Below are 19,631 nucleotides of genomic sequence, written 5' to 3'. Positions count from 1 at the left end.
GGAGGACTAATTAATTCATAAAGTCACTCATTAGTGAAAAGTGGATTTTAGGAGCAGTGAAGTTGCACTGATGTCAAATGCAACTTCATATCCCATGATTCAATATTTCCCGTCCGCAGTAATGTGGGGTGTGGTATAGTCTTTGAAGTGTGTTTGTGTTTGTGCGTGTGAGTGCGTGCGTGCATGCGTGTGTGTGTTGGTACGCGTTCATGCATGAGTGTGCGCACGCGCGTTCATGTACGCGTGCTGCTCAGTAGAGGGAGCGCGGCAGCAGCACAGACAGACAGGGAGCCGCTACGGGCTGAGCATCCGCGAGCCGATGGTAGGGAGATGCGGACAGTGTTTTATTGGGCGTGTGAACCGCGGTAGATACGCCGGGTAGCTCCCACGAACGTAACCCCTTTCGATGAATGGATTTGTATTACGTTTTGCCAGAGAATCAATTCGGACATGTTTTTCTTCTTCATCCGCAATGGAGCGTCGACCTATAGCGCGTGAGAGCTTGTGACCGTATGCAGATGAAGAAAACGGATCCCCATCAGAACCAGTACGGCCGGCTGTGGTAGGACAGAAAGCGACAGTCGCTTACATTTATATCCCTTTTGCAATGAACGGGTAGCCCAACTCACAGTCCCACGTAGATATATCAGGTCATTTTGGCTAATTAGAGTCTACATACATAATTAGGTTTCATCATTGGCCTTATTACGGTCTGGTATTTGTGTTGCTAGGCCGAGCCATCGTCATATTGTTGCTTTACAGCTCGAAGGAAGATTTATGATGTCGAAGAATAAGAGCAGCGAGTCTGTGAAGGTGGTGGTCCGCTGCCGCCCGCTGAGCCGTAAAGAGGAGGCGAACGTGTCGTCGGCGGGTAGCATAGTGGACATGGATTTGCGGCTAGGCCAAGTGGTGCTACGGAACCCCCGGGCGCCGCCAAGCGAACCCCAAAAAACGTTTACGTTCGACGCGGTTTACGACGGCAACTCAAAGCAGCGAGACCTGTACGACGAGAGCGTCCGGCCCCTCATCGACTCTGTGCTGGCAGGATTCAATGGCACCATTTTTGCCTATGGACAAACCGGCACGGGGAAAACACACACCATGCAGGGGGCCTGGATGGACCCAGATCAACGGGGCGTGATACCCAATGCCTTTGACCACATCTTCACCCACATCTCACGCTCCCAGTCCGACAGGCAGTACCTGGTGCGAGCCTCCTACCTGGAGATCTACAGAGAGGAGGTGCGGGACCTCCTGGACCCCAACCACTCCGGGGCCCGGGCCCTGGAGCTGCGGGAGAGCCCGGACACGGGGGTGTACGTGCGTGACCTGACGTCCTGCGTGTGCAAGAGCGTGAAGGAGATCGAGGAGGTGATGAACGTGGGCAACCAGGCGCGGGCCGTGGCCGCCACCGACATGAACGAGCACTCGTCGCGCTCCCACACCCTGTTCCTCATCACGGTGGAGTGCAGCCAGCCCGGCCCCGACGGGCGCAAGCACATCCGGGTGGGCCGGCTCAACCTGGTGGACCTGGCGGGCAGCGAGCGGCAGGCCAAGACGGGCGTCCGCGGCGAGCGCCTGAAGGAGGCGGCCAAGATCAACCTGTCGCTGTCGGCGCTGGGCAACGTGATCTCGGCGCTGGCGGACGGCCGCAGCGGCCACGTGCCGTACCGGGACTCCAAGCTCACCCGGCTGCTGCAGGACTCCCTGGGGGGCAACGCCCGCACGGTGATGGTGGCCACTCTGGGCCCCGCGCCCCAGCACTACGACGAGACGCTCACCACGCTGCGCTACGCCAACCGCGCCAAGAACATCCAGAACCAGCCGCGCGTCAACGAGGACCCCAAGGACGCACTCCTCAGAGAGTTCCAGATGGAGATCGCCCGCCTGCGGGCGCAGCTCCACCACAGGAAGGGGCGTAGCAAGCACAGGAAGGAGGAGGGCGAGGAGGAGGAGGAGGAGGAGGAGGGGGACGGCGAGGAGGGGTGGGAGGGCGAGGGGGACACGGAGGGCGAGGAGGAGGTGGAGAAGGAGGGGCGGGAGTACGTGAAGCAGGAGGAGCAGAGGTTGGAGCGGGAGAAGGAGGCCATTCGGGGTGACCGCTCCCTGTTGGCGGAGGAGAAGCAAAGGCTGCTGGGAGAGAAGGAGAGGATGATGGGAGATCTGAGGAAGGAGCAAGAGGCCGCCGAACAGCTGAGCGCGAAGTACAAGGTGAGCCGCAGGAGTCCGTGATGAACTCACATATTCCTGAATCAAGCACATTCCTAAATCAAGCTTGGGAAACCATTGCTGGGTTGGTTATAAGCACTTTATGATTGGCTGAAAGAGTTCCAGGTGATGTCAGCAAATGGCAAATTACCTCATCTGGTGCCATATGTTTTCATTGCTGTCACTGAGATCAGATTCTAGCGAAATTTAGCATTAAATTCCCCCTCTCTTAGTCAAAAATTAATTCTTGGTACACTCCATGGAAATCAATGACATGGTATTCTCTCAAGCATTTCACATTCTACAGAACATGTCACATGTTCACAGGGCAACATTTTCAGAGGGTTGCAATAGGTGCACACACACAACATGTACACTCATGTACCCATTCTCTCTCACAGGCACAGACACACACAGACACAGACAGACACACACTTTGTACATACTCTAACCCTCTACCGCACACCCACACCCACATCTCTTTCACACAGGCAAGTGGATCTGTGTAATCTTAGGAGTCATCAGCAAAGACGTGTAGCTTATGACAAGATCATGTGAGTTAAGCTGCTGGACTGGTCACAGACCATTTATGTCTTCTCTGTTTAAATGACAAAAAAGGTTAGTCATTTTTCAACGAATTCAAATAACTGCAGTAATTTAAGAATTGTAAACATAGACAAATATACAGCATGTTTGTGTGTACACTCATGTACACACACACGCACACACACACACACACACACACACACACACACACACACACACACACACACACACACACACACACACACACACACACATTACACACACACAGTGGGGCGCAGTGGGACTTGCTTTAAGGACTGATTCATGCCCACATGAAGTCAATAAATCAGTGCAAAACGGCTGACTGCAGTCTATTGTTTTGTATCCTGACTGATCAAACCATCTCAGCTCACTGTGTGTGAAACCTTGCTTGCTACAGACCAATCCAATTTGAATACACTAAGGCACGTTGCGTAAATCACAAGGAAACAACAAATGAAGAGTATTAGAAGGGGCATGATGAAACGCGACACACAGACACAGACTTTTGCTATAAGGTATAGAGAGAGCTTTAGATGAAGCATTGATCTCCCTTTGTGAACAAGAGGACCAGAAAGTACAGTTGAATAAGCACTGACAGGAGTGCCTACAGAGCGTTTGTAAGTCCCTGATTCATCATAGGAGCTGGCTTAGCAATTGTTCCTTTGTCTTTGTAATCTTGTGCGTTGGAGAGTGTCCGCTCTCTCCTGACAAAGCAAACACAATGGCGGCATGGAACCTGCGTGTTACCCGCTGTGGTACCCTTGGTCGTTTGACTAATGACCTGGACAGTTTCACAATATCACAACACAGTGTGCCTCAAGGACAAACTGGCATGTCTTCTACATTGTTTATTATATTCATACTCTTTTTATGTAAAAGCCTGCGTAATGTGTTTTTGCAGGACACTGATTCGTCCATAAATCAAAATATAGCTGAATATAGATATGAACAAGAAAATAATCATGAATCCAAAATCCAGTTGACACATAAAGGACTGAATTTACTGTACCACTCAGCCTCAGGATATTGATGTGGCTGGAAATGACCTGGATCGGCCCTTTTGAAAGAGAATCATTATCCCATTTATTCCCATGGCAAAGGGTTGGATTTGGTGCATATATATTGTACCCATAGTACTATTCTGGCCTTACGGCATGGCTGTGCCAGATCTGGACACCAATGATCATTCTTAATTAGAGCAGTTGATCCTGTTGAAGCCAATCCATTCTGTCCACTGGAGCCGTTCATATCAATACAGTAGATGTGATCGCTACATTTGTTAGGGCCCAACAACAACAATGAGCCAGGTTCATTGAAAGGACACGGCTGGTGTCATGATGTCTCAGTATAATGCTGAGCCTTGCATTGCGGTTCAAGTGCAACTAAAAACAGAGCCGCTATAAACTGCTTTTGGACAACAATGGATCATGTGTTAGCCAGACAGTAAGTGGCACCAGATTACCATGATTGATTACTTGTTTTTGGGCCTGCATTGTTTTTGTGATATGGGGTGATTTGTTTACAGGTGGATAAAGAAGGTAGCCTGCAAATAATACCTTCAAAAATATATATATTTTGGAGAGTGTAAATAAGTCTTATGGCATCAAGTAAAATGTATAGGTCTTTTAACTCCTTCTTCAAGCTACATCATGATCTGAGTGCTCCTAGTCTCCATTATTCAGTCCAAACTGAACTCTGCAGACCTTTTTCTCTGATTGGCTATAAACGAAATTGGCCAACCAATCAAAAACCCATAGCCCTGAACATTGCATTATTCTCTTTCGGCTCTCTATTCCCGTGGGTATAGAGAGCTAGGCAGAGCTAGAGTGGTTGCTAGGCAGAGGTACGAGACTGCAAGGCATCAGTGAAAGAAAACGCCAGCTAATAGAAATAGCTCAGAGAAATATTACATTTTAAATGCATTACATTATCATACTGTATTTTTAAAACTCACTCGGCCCTGCTTTATCAGGCAAGCACACGGACACAAAGGGACACACACAGAGACACACACAGGCACACACATACACACACACATTTACACATACAAGTAGGTCAGAGCATTATCAAAGCTGGGTTGAGTCAGCTGGTCCACTGCAGGGAGCTGTTATTGGAAAGGTCTTCCTTCTTTCCCAGGTGGAGCCAAGCTCCATCTGCGAGCTACTCCCCATGTTGACGGAACGGTTGTGTTGGCGTTGTGATGGTATCTCGCTGGTAGCTGCCATGATGGGTCTTTTCAAAATAAAAGCTTCCCAGTGCCATGGAACCTGTACACGGTACATGTTTTCCCCAGACTACCACCTGCTTTGGTAGGTCCGAGAGATGTTTTTTTTATGTGTGTATTTTTTAAGTCAGGCTTCTCTTGTCAACTCTTGTTTTTTTTCACTCTCCAACACAGAGTTTTTCGTTGTTCAGATAAGATAAGAATGAATCCCGGATGGGAAATTCTGCACACTGGCTGATGAAACTCAGCAGGGTGCACTTGAAATATAAAATATAATTTTTTTCATTTTCTTCAAGGCTTGGAGACAGATAGCAATGTTAGGTATTTTCCTTCTTTTTCGTGGAAGATGATTTCTGCCACACAACAGGAAATCTTATCATATCAAAATATGCAGTATTTCTGCCTGGAGGAGAGGTGGACGGGACGTTCTGTTTCCCAGCCCGTGCTGCTGTGTGGGTGATTTCGGTGTGGGGGTTTGTGTACCTGAGGGTGTTGGCCTGTCTGACGTTATGGGTGCTGTGTCTGTTGGGCCGGTCAGATGCAAAAGAGAGACTCTGTTCCTGGGTCAGGTGGACTATTCTTAGGACTTTTATGGGTCAGAATGAGATAGTTGTTCCCTCCCTTGCTCTTCAACTCTGCGTTCTTTTTCTCTCTCTTCCTCAGTTTTTGTCTACATCCCTCTCTTCCAAATTCTTTAACAATGTTTATGGCTCTCACCTTTAAAGTTGACTTTTTTAATGTCATTTTCTTGTTTCCTACATCCTTCTTACTCAATATTTATCTTTCACAATTTTAATGTCTCTTTTTCCCTTTCTGTTCAACCCCTATGTGTGTTGTGTGTGTATGTTCTCTCTCTCTCTCTCTCTCTCTCTCTCTCTCTCTCTCTCTCTCTCTCTCTCTCTCTCTCTCTCTCTCTCTCTCTCTCTCTCTCTCTCTCTCTCTCTCTCTCACTCACTCACTCAATTCCCTCATCGCTCTAAACTCTGTATCCGCTGAAGTCGTCCATCCGTTGTTAACCTTTCCCATGTTGTGTAAGTAGGTTAGCCGCCCTAGAAATAGGTTAAAAGGGGGTAAAATTGTCTATCTCTTTCCATCGATTTAAAACTCAACCATTGTCGACCACAATACAACCTTCCTTTTTACATTTGAGTGGAAGTGTACTTTAATGTTTTATTGTTTTATTATTATTCATATTGTTCTGTCTAGTCCACTATTATTATGAATCAGTGCATTGTGAACGTGTAAGCACAGCAAGCAAGCTCATCGTTATGTTTATGAATGCCATCCATTGGTCGACTGCAGCAGCTGCAGTGGATGTCTGTGCTCTCAGAATGCTGTCTGTGGCCAGTGTGTCATGTGGCTGGACAACTTCCTGCCAGCTTCCTCTGAGCCCATATGTTTGCTCAGATACAATTGGTATTACCTCATGGGAAATATGCCCCCCCCATTATGCGCTAAAACAAATACATGTTCTTCACGAAACGGAACATGTATGTGCATTTGCATGCACACAAACACACACCCACCCACACACACACACCACACACACACCCACACACGCACACACACACACACACACACACACACACACACACACACACATCCTACTGGGTAGAACGATTCTGTTTCCTGTTTATATATATTGCCTTCCTGCCTAATTAGAGAAGGCTGATGAGGGAGGTTGTGCTTGTGAGTGTGTGTGTGTGTGTGTGTGTGTGTGTGTGTGTGTGTGTGTGTGTGTGTGTGTGTGTGTGTGTGTGTGTGTGTGTGTGTGTGTGTGTGTGTGTGTGTGTGTGTGGACGCTGGAGTAGAGGCAGCTCTACATCTGTCAGCATGGAATGCTGCACCACTGAAATATTGATGAATAGTTAACGTGTGTCCTTCTTCTGTGTGTGTGTGTGTGTGTGTGTGCGCGTGTGTGTGTGTGTATAAGCACTATCCATCCCTTACCCTCCTGCAAGGAGACAGTGACTAGATCGATGGTAGAGAGAGAGTCTTTGTCCTTATCTGATTGAACCCAATTAAAACCTTATAGAATATATGTATTATAGCTATTAATATTGCTGCTATTTTGTATCCTTACAGAACAGCACCTTGGCTAAGAGGGGAACATAGACTGAACATCTAAAAATAGTTATATGCTTGTATGATACAGATGTTATATACGCCTGGTGAGACAGAGGAGCACATCTGCTGGGCCTTAGGTCCTATAGAGGTGTGTAATCGGTGCTGCTGTCCTTCATGGGTTGATTTGAAAAGATGAAAGGTTTAATATTTCTCTGCAGTTGTTGGATTGGCCACGAGATTGATAGCAAACAGATCGTTAAGCTTTCTTCTTTTAATTAAATCAACATGATTGTCAAAGCTTTTGTTCAAAGCTCTTTGTGGCTGGGGGTTTCATCTAATGATCTATCCACCTTACACACGGTCTCAATTTCTGTTTCTGCCCCTTCATTCCTTCTTCTTCCTGTCTTACTATCCTAATCTTTCCCTTTTCCTCTCTCTCACACACACACACACACACACACACACACACACACACACACACACACACACACACACACACACACACACACACACACACACACACACACACACACACACACACACACACACACACACTCATTCCACATTATGGCCCTGGTGTATTTATAGCAGCATGGACATCCTCTCCAGCAGGGACTAGCCTGGCTCTGATTGGCTGACTGATGCAGCCCCCCTCAACAGGGTGGGAGGGACTTGAGTCTGACTAACCGGAAAGATATACACATGCAGAAACTCAGGCAGAAATACTAATATTAGTGGTGAATTTTGTATTATAAGGATATTATTTTTGAGAATTATGTTCATAATATCAAAAGTCTAATGCATTCAACAATTTACAGGTGACCACATACACACACACTGATATACCCCAATCCCTTTGTAACTGTGTCTTCCGCACGGCTGTAAGAGGCAAGAACCGACATAACATGTATGGCTACCATAATGAAATTATACTACAGCGCCTTTCTTTGACTCTCGTCGTCTCGTCTATATATCACCATGTATTGAACAAAGAAATTGGACAACGTGGTTCGATCTTTGGTATTTATTTTGAAACTCTTTAAGTGCCCAATTGCACAGGCTTAGTCAATAACTGCAACTTCAATCCCATATTTCAGATACAGTAACAACAAGGAGGACAGATAATGAGGATTCACACCCACGCACACACCCACGCACACACACAAACAGCAAAGTACAAAGCCTGCTTTATGTTTGCAGTTGGGGCTGGACACAGATGAATCCTCCATGGCTGGCAGTGGGTGGGGGGACAGGAATAAGGGGAGTGTGTGTGGTGGTGGGGGGGGGGGGGGGTCTATCAGAGGGTTGTTTGATAGCATCAGTACAGTAGCTCTCTGGCCTTCAGACTACTAGCTCTGTGGTATACTGAGAATTAGCAATGTATCCATCCAACCATTGTATGCAAGTGCATGCATATATGTGTGTGTGTGTTGTGTGTGTGTGTGAGTGTATTGTGTGTGTGTGTGTGTGTGTGTGTGTGTGTGTGTGTGTGTGTGTGTGTGTGTGTGTGTGTGTGTGTGTGTGTGTGTGTGTGTGTGTGTGTGTGTGTGTGTGTGTGTGTGTGAGTGTATTGTGTGTGTGTGTGTGTGTGTGTTTATGTCTCGGCCACCGTTCTGACCACGAAGGCTTTGCCAGGAAATGAATCTAATGACATCACTGCCTATGGTTAGCCTCCTGGGGTTTGAGTCATCCCCGAAGCCCCCCCCCCCCCCCCTCCTTCACATCTCCTCCTTCCCATCTTCTCCAATCCATTAAATCCTTCTGAGACCATGTCATGTAATGGCGTTGGCGAAAACCCATACCTTTTTCCGGGAAATGATGACGTATAAGGCTGACAGGAACCAGACATCAGTCCCCATCTCAAGGGTTCTGAGCTATTATGAATGAGAGAAGAACCAAAATAGATTTAAAAATACCGTCATCTTTTCAAACGAATACAGTGTTTGTAAATGTATCTGGTGTATTGTGGACATGGCCTTCAGTGTTGACACCTTGACACTTCACCGTGACAGTAAACCAAAGCCTTTTATAGTTGGCCAGGTTCGCTTCAGATCTCCAGACTGAAATTGTTCATTCCTGACAGGACCCAGAAATCACGTTAGATCTATGTAACATGAGGGTATTCATTAACATGGTGAACATCAAATGCTTCAATCTGCTCTAATAAAGAATGGGTTCATCAGACACTGACTGCAGTAGGAAATATACTTTCTTGTGTGTTTTTGGTGTTGGCCAATAAAACTGGGCTTCGGCTGAGAATAGCCCTGCCTCAATCGGCATCAATAGCGTCTTGTTCAGCCCATTAGTGGATCAGCTGACCTTTTTGCAAATGACGCTTACCAATAAGGTAGCATTAATGGATTAGCAGTCAGGATTCCTTTTAACAAGGACACTTTGGTAAACAGATTACACAGCAAACTGTGTTTGAAAGCACTGTTTAAAAAGAAGAAAGAAAAAAGCTTTTTTGCTCAAACTCCATAATATAGGATATTCAATCCTAAAATCACTAGCTCCTTTGTTAATTGTCCTACGCTGGAGGCTAATGGTTATTGTGTAGCATAGAAGTTAAAAAATGTCAGTGCTCCCGCTTATAAAACAATGCACGTTTTAATGCGTGCACAAAAACTGGTCTATCCGGTAATAGGAAGAGAGGGCAGGCTATATGATACAGAATAGACAGAGAGTACAGACACACAACCACTTAGATGGACAGACAGAGAGAGGGAGACAGGGAGAGAGAGAGAGAGAGAGAGAGAGAGAGAGAGAGAGAGAGAGAGAGAGAGAGAGAGAGACACACACACACACAAACACGCACGCACGCATGCACACACTGGGCCTATACTGAAATTCACTCTGACCTACTCTATACAATTGCGGGTGATTTCGGTTCTACCAGCAGTTAATTTGTATCTGACTTTTAGAAACAGTGCACATTTAAATCCCTGCATAAAAAACTGGTCTATCTGGGACAAGTGGGGGAGGAGAGACACATAACCACATAGAGGGACTTGGATGGTGAGAGAGAGGGCAAAAGAGTGAGAGAGAGAAAGAGAGAGAAAACAGGGCTAGGCAGGGAATCCAAGATGGATGAATCAGCCCTTTAATGAAACTTACTGTTTATGGCACATCACAAACTAAGCAAGCATACACATAGAGTATCACACAATATACATGGACAGGCACACGCACACAAACACACACACACGCGCGCGCACACACACACACACACACACACACACACACACACACACACACACACTAGTCACAGAGCACAAAGGCAGCAGTGAACAAAGAGGCTTTTTGTAAAGACCTGCTGCGGATGCATTCTCTCTGAAGGACATCACTGTACACTCAGTGTGTGTGTGTGTGTGTGTGCACGTGCACGCATGTCAAATGTGTGTTTCTCTGTGTCTATTGTACATTAAGCATTTTTCGGTCCATTTATACACACACACACACACACGCACACATTAAGAAAAAAGGCTTTTGTGTGGTTCCATGAGGTTGGAATGTGACCCACACAAGCAGCCTCAACCCCTTCTTTGGGCCTCACTCCATCTTTTACCCACCATCCTTTCCTCAGAGTCCTTGTTTTTTTTCCAATGTTTCCCACTAATGCCATGTCATTCTCTCTCTCTTTCTCTCTCTCTCTCTCTCTCTCTCTCTCTCTCTCTCTCTCTCTCTCTCTCTCTCTCTCTCTCTCTCTCTCTCTCTCCCTGTCCCCCTCTGTTTGTGTTAGCGTATACTTTGTGCCTTCAGGACAAGTCTCAGGGACAGATAATGACTTAACTGTGTGTGTGACTGTATATGACTGTGTGTGTGTGTGTGTGTGTGTGTGTGTGTGTGTGTGTGTGTGTGTGTGTGTGTGTGTGTGTGTGTGTGTGTGTGTGTGTGTGTGTGTGTGTGTGTGTGTGTGTGTGTGTGTGTGTGTGTGCTTGTATCTGAACATAATTCCGTTCAACAACAGATTACATCACCAGAAACCCTCAGCCTGTAATCTCCACGGTAACAAGAGACGCAGTGCCTGAAGAAATGCAAAAAGCAGAATTGCTCCTCGAAAACGATCACCAAAATGTAGCCTACAAACCAATGTCATTTCCATCAATGCTCCGTAAGCATGGGGGTTGTATATTGATGATCTAAAATCGTTGGGATTGACATGGTTTTTTTCAGCCAATAGCGAGAATTGTTTCATCATTTCGAAAGTCTCCGATTATTTATTTAAAATGTGAGTAAATAACAGCCTTCACTGGTTATCCTTCTGTCGTATTGCCTCTTAACCTCTGGGACACTGGTACACTGCAGTAGGTGTTGCACCTTTAAAACATCCGGTTTAAAGTACTGGCATGACATACCTTTGCCTTGATCCTTCTTGTTTTTTCCACAAACTTTACCGGATGTGTAATCAAGTTTGTGTGGTGTTGTGCGTATGCTAGGCCATGGAAAGCAAGCTGCTGGTTGGAGGGAAGAACATCACGGATCACACCAATGAACAACAGAAGATGCTGGAGATGAAGAGGCAGGAGATTGCTGAGCAGGTAAAATTCAATGAAATGACAATTAACAAATGTATACGGTCAATTGTTGACGACTGATTAGACAAACTTTTGATTGACAAGATTCTGCATACTTCTATCATCGCTGGTGAATAAATTGACTGCATCAATACAATTGCTGCATCTAGATGCACACATAAGTGTGGAAATGCCAGTGCTACACCCCACCTAGTTGGCTGCCACAGTTGCGTTGACCAGGGTCCTTCAGGCAAAGACCCAGGGTGGTGGTGTTGGAGAACTGGTTTATTGTGAACGTTTGCAGAAAATGATACATATCAACGGTGCTCCATGTTTCCAATGCAGTAGATCTGAGTGTGTGTGGTGATGGCTGGTTTAACATGTGCCCATTGTTGGCTCAATGTGCGGATATGCAGCTTCACTCAGTCTGATCAGACTTGGTCAGACTTGGGCCATGTGAGGCCAGCTTTCATCCACGAACACTCCACAAAAAGCATTCCCTGTTAAGGAAGCTATGGTTTAGCTAGCCTTTACTATTAAATTGATGCAAAACAATGTTAGATAGATTCTAAGAAAATTACTACAATAAAAAATAAATAAAGAAAGAAAAAATCTATTTCCGACATAAGTCCATCATCAGTGGGATGTAATGGGCCCGTTGTGTTGTGGTCTTCCAGTCCAGTAGGGAGAGGGAGATCCAGCAGCAGGTTTTAGCCCAAGATGAGGAGTTCTTGGAGCTACGAGAGACCTTCACCTCTCTGCAGCAGGAGGTGGAAGCCAAGACGAAGAAACTCAAGAAGGTAACACACAAACACACACACAATTTCACAAGACCCGACCCCCCACAATGTCAGGGCGTCATCTTAAACCCTTACACCCTGGCCCGTGACCCACTGACCTCTGAACCCTGACCTTCCAAGTCCCCATGCCTCGAACACAAACACTGAAACCTCAAATATTTTCCACGGTTAGTCATTTCACTTTTTTCCCCTCTCTTTTGTTTTGAATTGCATTTATTTATAACTGCGGCTGAGCCGTTCTGTCCTGCTGCACAGTGGAGACACTGGTGTATCCAAACAACAGATGACCTCCTATACTTCTCGTCCTACACATTTGCAGTCGCAACTCTTGCCAAAGAGCGATTCTCTTCAATTCACTCCCACTGCTCACTGACAATCAATTAGGGCGGTCTTGTACTCCTCGGCTCTGATCGTAGCCACCGGGCCTGCTAGGCTGCAGAGTGGTTCCTAGCTGTGGTGGGCTTGGACCGAGTGGAAGCACGCGACCTCGGGCTAAGGGCAAAAGCGAGCCCAGGGGGTTAATGGGGCGGTGATCCGTGGGGAAGGCTCAGAGAAAGTCCAACCTGAAAGCTGAGCTGGGGGACAGGCGGACCAAGGGGGGGGACAGAGGGGGTTGGCGGCTCTGGCTGCCAAGCTCCAACTGGTAATCATTTTTTAATGTGTTCTTAGAGTTTTATTTCTCGCAAAGGATTCTGCTGATGCACTCGTTGTTGCCACGGGTAACCGGAGCTGGCACTCTGTGCAGACTCATCTTTATCTTTAAGTCCATGATGATAGAAGGTCACCTGTCTCTCGTGTTCCCACTCTCTCTTTCTCTCTCTCTCTCTCTCTCTCTCTCTCTCTCTCTCTCTCTCTCTCTCTCTCTCTCTCTCTCTCTCTCTCTCTTTCTCTTTCTCTTTCTCTTTCTCTTTCTCTCTCTCTCTCTCTCTCTCTCTCTCTCTGTCTCCCCTATGTCTTTCTATGTCTCTCTCTCTCTCTCTCTCTCTCTCTCTCTCTCTCTCTCTCGGTCTCCCCTATGTCTCCCTGTCTCTCTCGGCCTCCCCTATGTTGCTCTCTCTCTCTCTCTCTCTCTCTCTCTCTCTCTCTCGGTCTCCCCTATGTCTCCCTGTCTCTCTCGGCCTCTGTGTCTCCCTGTCTCTCTCTCTCCCTAGCTCTATGCCAAGCTGCAGTGCATAAAGGCAGAGATCCAGGACGTGAACGACGAGCACGTGAGGAGCAGACAGGAGCTGGAGCAGACTCAGAATGAGCTAACTCGAGAGCTCAAGTTCAAGTGAGTGACACTAATGCTCTGGTTAAATTTCACCCTGCGTCCGCTTTTCACACAACCACACGCACAACTGCGCACACAAACACACACACACACACATACTGATTTACAATTATTCATTGAAAGTAATCAGGCAAACTGAATGGTTCTGAGTTCATTAGAGACTTCTCCTGGTTAAAGGTTTAAAGGTTAAATAAAATAAAATAAAAAATTAGTGAAATGAAAAATACATGGTTATTGGTACATGATCAAATCCAACCCGATGATGTTCTGTGTGCATGTTATGAAAGTGCTTACGTGCGTTGGTGGGTGTGGATGCTTGCGTACGTGCATGATTGTGTGCCTGGCGGAGGGGCAATTTGATTTGCAAAGAGCAGATCATTATCAGCGTCTGCGTGCCTGTCTCCAGGTACCTGATCATCGAGAACTTCATCCCCCCCGAGGAGAAGAACAAGATCATGAGCCGGCTGACGTTTGACACAGAGGAGGACCAGTGGAGGTTCCAGCCCCTGGTCCCAGCCGAGAGGTGAGCGCGGGGGGGGGGTCTGTTTCACTGTGAGCCGATGACTAACTCTAAGTACCAGGCAGAGGAGCGAGCACATGATCCCCCCGCCCCCATTGGAGTCCCTGTCAGTCCTGTGTTGTTATCCACTTAGATGTTTATCTCTTTATGTTTTCAGTTGTGCTTCACGCAGAATGCTATCATGACCTAATTATGCTGCATTTAAAGTGTCCCGTCATGACAAGGTGGCCAAGCGTAGATGAATGCATGAATCAGTTACTATACCTCATTTGTTGTGGTGCTGCCAACAAGACAACAAGATCAGCCCAAAATGTCTCATTGTGGCTAAAGACATTGATTAAAGATGGTGTTGCCGTTCCACTCTTTTCCATCGTGTCTTACAATGGTCTAGAATGAGGAGGAAGAATATGCTGATGTCGTCTTTATTGATTACCCCCCCCCCCCCCCTTTCCTCCTACAACATGTTCAGCAAACTCTCCCAGATGAAGAAGCGGCCTGCTTCTGCAGTGGGATACAAGCGACCAATCACTCAGTACGCCAGGGTTGCCATAGCGATGGGGGCTCATTCCAGATACAGGGTAGGTTGAATTCTGTATGGATATCTCATAATCCATAACCACTTTATTTATTCACTGCGAGTTGACTGAAGTTATTCATGCCTGTTTTCTTCGGCAGGCCGAGAATATCATGTTTCTAGAACTGGACGTGACTCCGCCCACCACTGTCTCATTGGACCGCTCGCCGGAGGCGGAGCTCAACCATACTGTCTCGGCAGGCAACTCTCCGACCAAGGACAAAGCTAGCCGTGTCCGAAAGTCTCGCTCCTGGTAAGCCAACTAGGCATTAAACAAGTTTAAGAGAAATCTAGACAAATAAGGTATTAATTAGCATAAACTTACCCAAATGTTATTTATTTTGGTGCCATTAAGGCCATTATAAATGCCAATTGCGGGGAAGTATTTGGGGATCGTTCTATCAAACGTTTCATCCATGCATGCTAATCAAGCTATCTTATCCGAGTTTGTTGGGAGAAAATCTATATTTTAATGTCTTGGAAAGAAAATCAGTCAGTAGCTGGAAACCATCTGCTTCTCCTGTGTCTATTCCTGGGCCGTTCAAGCCGGATCAAACCCAATTGATTATTTCCCCTTAGTTTTGCACACCCTTTCCAAGCAGTCCCAATTGAAAGTTTAGTTTAGAGATGGCTTCACAAGGGTGAAAGAGCAACAATGTACAGTGCATTCTTCAGTGTCTTCATAAGGCTATCCACAGCCATGAGGGACGTCGGTAATATATTTTCCTCCTTCTCTGTGCAGGTGCCAGACCCCCAAGAGCCTCACCTCCTCCTCTTCCAATGTTTCCTTGGCAACGTACAACACTGCCACACCCACTGCTGCACAGTAAACAAATGTGGAGCGATGGCTAGGGACTATACTATGTGTATATAACTATATATATATATATGTTCATTTGGAAGGATTTTTTTGAAAGCTATTTATGTTTCTCGGTCTCTGGACATTTTTCCCAAGACCTTCCCAGTTATGGGAAGTACCGATGGGACGCAACTATCATAACTGTTATGGCTGGGACTGAACAAGGACAATGTATTTATTAAAGGACAGGGGAATTCACTCATCAAAAACCTCATGAACGCCGCTGACAAATAACGGATCCTGATTGGCCAGCCTGATTTTTTGGATGCAAAGACTCAATTACCCATACTGCCTTGAGGCACACAGCTAGATGTCCTCACTTCCCCTTTGTTGTCTCATGATGCTCCTCATCTGCATGCATGAGTAGAGCAGCCTTGACACCCCCTCCACAACTCAAGACATCTGGACACATCTGTACAGTCGGACCAAACCACGCTACTGAAGTTCACACACACTACTGCTGTTTGTGTTAATGTTTGTGTGTGTGCGTGCGTGTTTGTATGTGTCCCTCTGTCTACATATGTTTTCAATGTGTGTCTGTGTGAAAGACTTCTGATTGTGAAATGTGGTGCCCTTTAAGACAAACAACCAGGTACATGTAAACTGCTTCGATCTTCCGTAAGATATCTCTGTACAGACGTCCCGGGTTGCTATTTTTTATCCCGGGACTTTGGGCTGGGGGGAGGGGTACTAAATGGACTGCGATTCTTTTAATTGATCCTCTTATTAGCTTGAAGCATGAAGCGATTCTAAAACGTGTCACCTCATGATAAAATTCACTAGCAAGTCTGAGCGGGGTGAAGAAGACGTGGTACCAGAAGCAGGGTGTATCACAGTTGTTTTGAAGTCTAAGGAACGTGCAATCTTTTTCTTATTTTATTTCTACTTCCAACTATAGGGCAGAGACATTTTTCATGTTTTCAACTTTTCTGGGTCAATCATTTGTGTCATGTCATTTAATATAAATGCCTTAAAAATATGATATACATATATATATATATATATATACTATGAATATATATAAATAATTATGGCATAGTATGGCCATGTCCAATTGCCTTGCCACATTTACGATCACCACGAATCCAGTGATTGATTAGCTACACAGTAAACTGTGTCATTCTGATCCGTGAAAGTGCAAGTGGAGCGGACAGGCACTTGGTTAGGCTGTGGTGTGCTGTGCAGGGTTGTAGGGTTTAATGTCCTGTAAATAGGTTCTTTAATGGCCAGAGGTTAAGAGAAACAGTCAGAGGGGATGTGGGCAGGCTGACTAATCTATCCCTGTATTATTGATGCCCGAGCTCCGGTTTCAGCTGGTGTGCCTCCAGACACAGGAGCGAGCACAGAGCAGCTCAGGTCTGGAGACTGAGCCAGTTGGCATGGAGATTACTATCGGGAGGCATTCTTATATTTTAGTTTGATGTGGTCTAAGCTTGTGTCTTGCTTATTTTTTCGTCACCATTGTGTCCCACAATTGACCTTGTCTCTGAAAAGTTGTCTATCTTGTTGTTTTTTGTATGAGCAGTAGGTCAATGTCTGAAGGAGATGGGTTTCGTTTTAAACACAGAAAGCTGATTTATATGCACAGTACGTACAGTACGTTAGCTGCCTTTGTCACTCACTCTGTTGACCGTAGCTCCATGGGACTTTAAAGGTTCTGACAACAACTTCAATCGCAGGTCAACACTGAAATAACAACTTACAGCAAATTGAATGAGGAAAAGACACCCAAACAATGTGTGAGTGCTGATCGTTGAACCACCGAGTAGACATCACTGAAGAGATCTTGCTCCTGCTTTAACTCTGAGTGTGGAAACCCTTGCCTCTCCCTCGTAGAGACATGTTATCAAGAATGTTGTATATATTATAAATGGTCCCAGTGTACAGCCTTAATGGGATTAAAATGGTGCAACTATCTACTGTAAACTGGAATTGTTTTTGCCAGTGCAATCCACTGAAAAAGACAAGGGAGAGATGTAAGGGGTTTATTGTAAGAGGTGAGTGGGTTGAGTGTGTTGAGAACACCTTTCTTGGTTCTCCACATCTCACCCTCCACGGCAGAGCGGCCACCCAGCCGCCCTCTGGCAAATGATCACAACGTTCAGGTATTAAATATGGTCCAGTCCAAGGACAGACGGACACACAGACAGACAGGGCTCAGCTCCTAGGTGTCAGCTTATTTCCATGTTCATGTTATTGATGGGATTTATCTCTATCTATCTCTTATGTGTTGCTTCAAGCAGAACTACTGCCAGCTTGATTGACAGGGAGTGAATACTGATAGCAAAGCCATTCATTCCACTGTGAGAGAAGAAAATGGAGTTTACTCTTTTACTCTCTTTACAATATGATACATGTATATTAACCCTCATAGTCTAAGAATCAACCATCTACATAGAAACATGACTCGATCACGATAGCTGTAAAATAGTGTAGAGGTATGAATATGCTGGGGTGGGTTGGGGGGTTGTGTGTATGTATGTGTAGGGTGGGGCTTGGGGGTCGAAGGCTGTATCCGATGAGAGACAGGAGCAAGGAGCTCGGGAGTGAGCCTGTTTCCATGGTAACGTGCCCTGAGGGGGGAGGGTTCGTCTGTGGTCCGTCAATGTGTAACATACCTTATTATGGTTAAGCTCATGTCTGGGCAACTGCTGAAAAACAATATATATAAAAATTAAAACTTTACAACACATACTGTGTTGTAAATGCCTTTGTCCAATCACCTTTTTCAATTGTAATTCAAGTCAATCATCAATCATAATTTATGGTTTAAAGAAGTTGCATTTCTTTCAAATACCAATTTAAAAAGCCTGTCAAATGAAGTAATTCAAACCTTTTAAAGGTGTTTCTAGGTTATATCTAAGAGCCATAGCGGAGGCATTTCCTTTGGGTTGCTTATACATAAGCTTTTGCTCTCTCGCTCCCTTTTAGCAACTCTCCACTCCCAAAGAAGCTTAATGAAGTGAGGTACAACTTCATAATGTAGGCCTACTACAAGACCGAAGACACAATTGCTGCAAACTACTTATTTGAACTCATAAGGGCTCTCAGTTGATAAAGGACACACCCAACACTGTACGAACAGAACACACCTCTGGTTCATTCATTCATGCTGGATGCTGACTCACCAGTGTCTCACCTGTGGTTGATATAACGGTGATTCACTTTGAAGTGACAGGCAGGTCTGTCATTGTCTCGAGTCATCAGCTTTTGAATGGACGCATGGGTGTAGGCTCCAATGGTCCCCTAGCAATCACACGTTATTTACATGAAATAAGAAACGTTATTGCACAATTGCTGTTATGCCTGGAATTCCTCAATCAGTCAATTTCAGAGTCACTGACGTCTGGTTCTACCACAACACAACTTATTAAACCTGTATATAGCTAAGAAATCCAGATCCTCACATTAAGGAAGTCCTGCGCCATGGACTGTGCGATGCTGCCATCTGCTGTCGCTTTGACGTTAATGTGCGTGTGTGTGTGTGTGTGTGTGTGTGTGCGTGCGTGTGTGTGCACGTGTGAGCGAGCGTGCGTGTGTTGTTTGTATGTGTATCCGATTCAGTTATATTTTCTTCAGGCTGTCTACTTTTTGAATTTATGTATTTAACCAAAGCAAGCATAAGTGATAGGGCTCGGGGGGGGGGGGGGGGGGGCAACGTTCGTGTGTGTGCAACGCTTGTGTAAAGTTTAGGTTCATCATCACACATTGCTGCTGAATTTCTCAACTGCTCTGCAATGAGTTTGCCACATCAAATACAGAAGAAAGAAGGGGGGGGGGGGGGGGGGGGGTGAAGGGAGGGATGAGAGAGAAGAGGGAGAGAGAGGGAGCCATCTCAACGAAGGGAACATTTGAGTATTAATTGAAGCATTTAGTTGTGTATGGACATTTTTTGTATTAATTGAAGCATATAGTTGTGTAGTAGGTCTCGATGCCATTCATTAAGAACCACAACTGGATCGCCTGTTGAACCCACAGCAGCCGACGCTCGGCCCCTCGAGGGGAGGGAACACAGTGTGAGAGGAGTG

General features: G+C 45.8%; 1 protein-coding gene across 1 annotated transcript; it reads left to right on the top strand.

Moving 5' to 3' along the window:
- The first annotated feature begins 239 nt into the window (after positions 1 to 239).
- Positions 240 to 17,529, top strand: LOC132449773 (kinesin-like protein KIF3C). Its single transcript, XM_060041590.1, has 8 exons — positions 240 to 2,211; positions 11,503 to 11,604; positions 12,258 to 12,380; positions 13,532 to 13,650; positions 14,057 to 14,173; positions 14,640 to 14,748; positions 14,846 to 14,997; positions 15,487 to 17,529. The coding sequence occupies exons 1-8, from the start codon at positions 778 to 780 to the stop codon at positions 15,572 to 15,574; spliced, it is 2,244 nt and encodes a 747-aa protein (XP_059897573.1). The 5' UTR covers positions 240 to 777; the 3' UTR covers positions 15,575 to 17,529.
- Positions 17,530 to 19,631: the final 2,102 nt, after the last annotated feature.

This window comes from Gadus macrocephalus, chromosome 21, assembly GCF_031168955.1.
Source record: "Gadus macrocephalus chromosome 21, ASM3116895v1".
Lineage (NCBI taxonomy): Eukaryota > Metazoa > Chordata > Actinopteri > Gadiformes > Gadidae > Gadus > Gadus macrocephalus.
The sequence above is the reverse complement of the archived record's forward strand: the minus strand, read 5'-3'. Positions and strand labels throughout refer to the sequence as shown.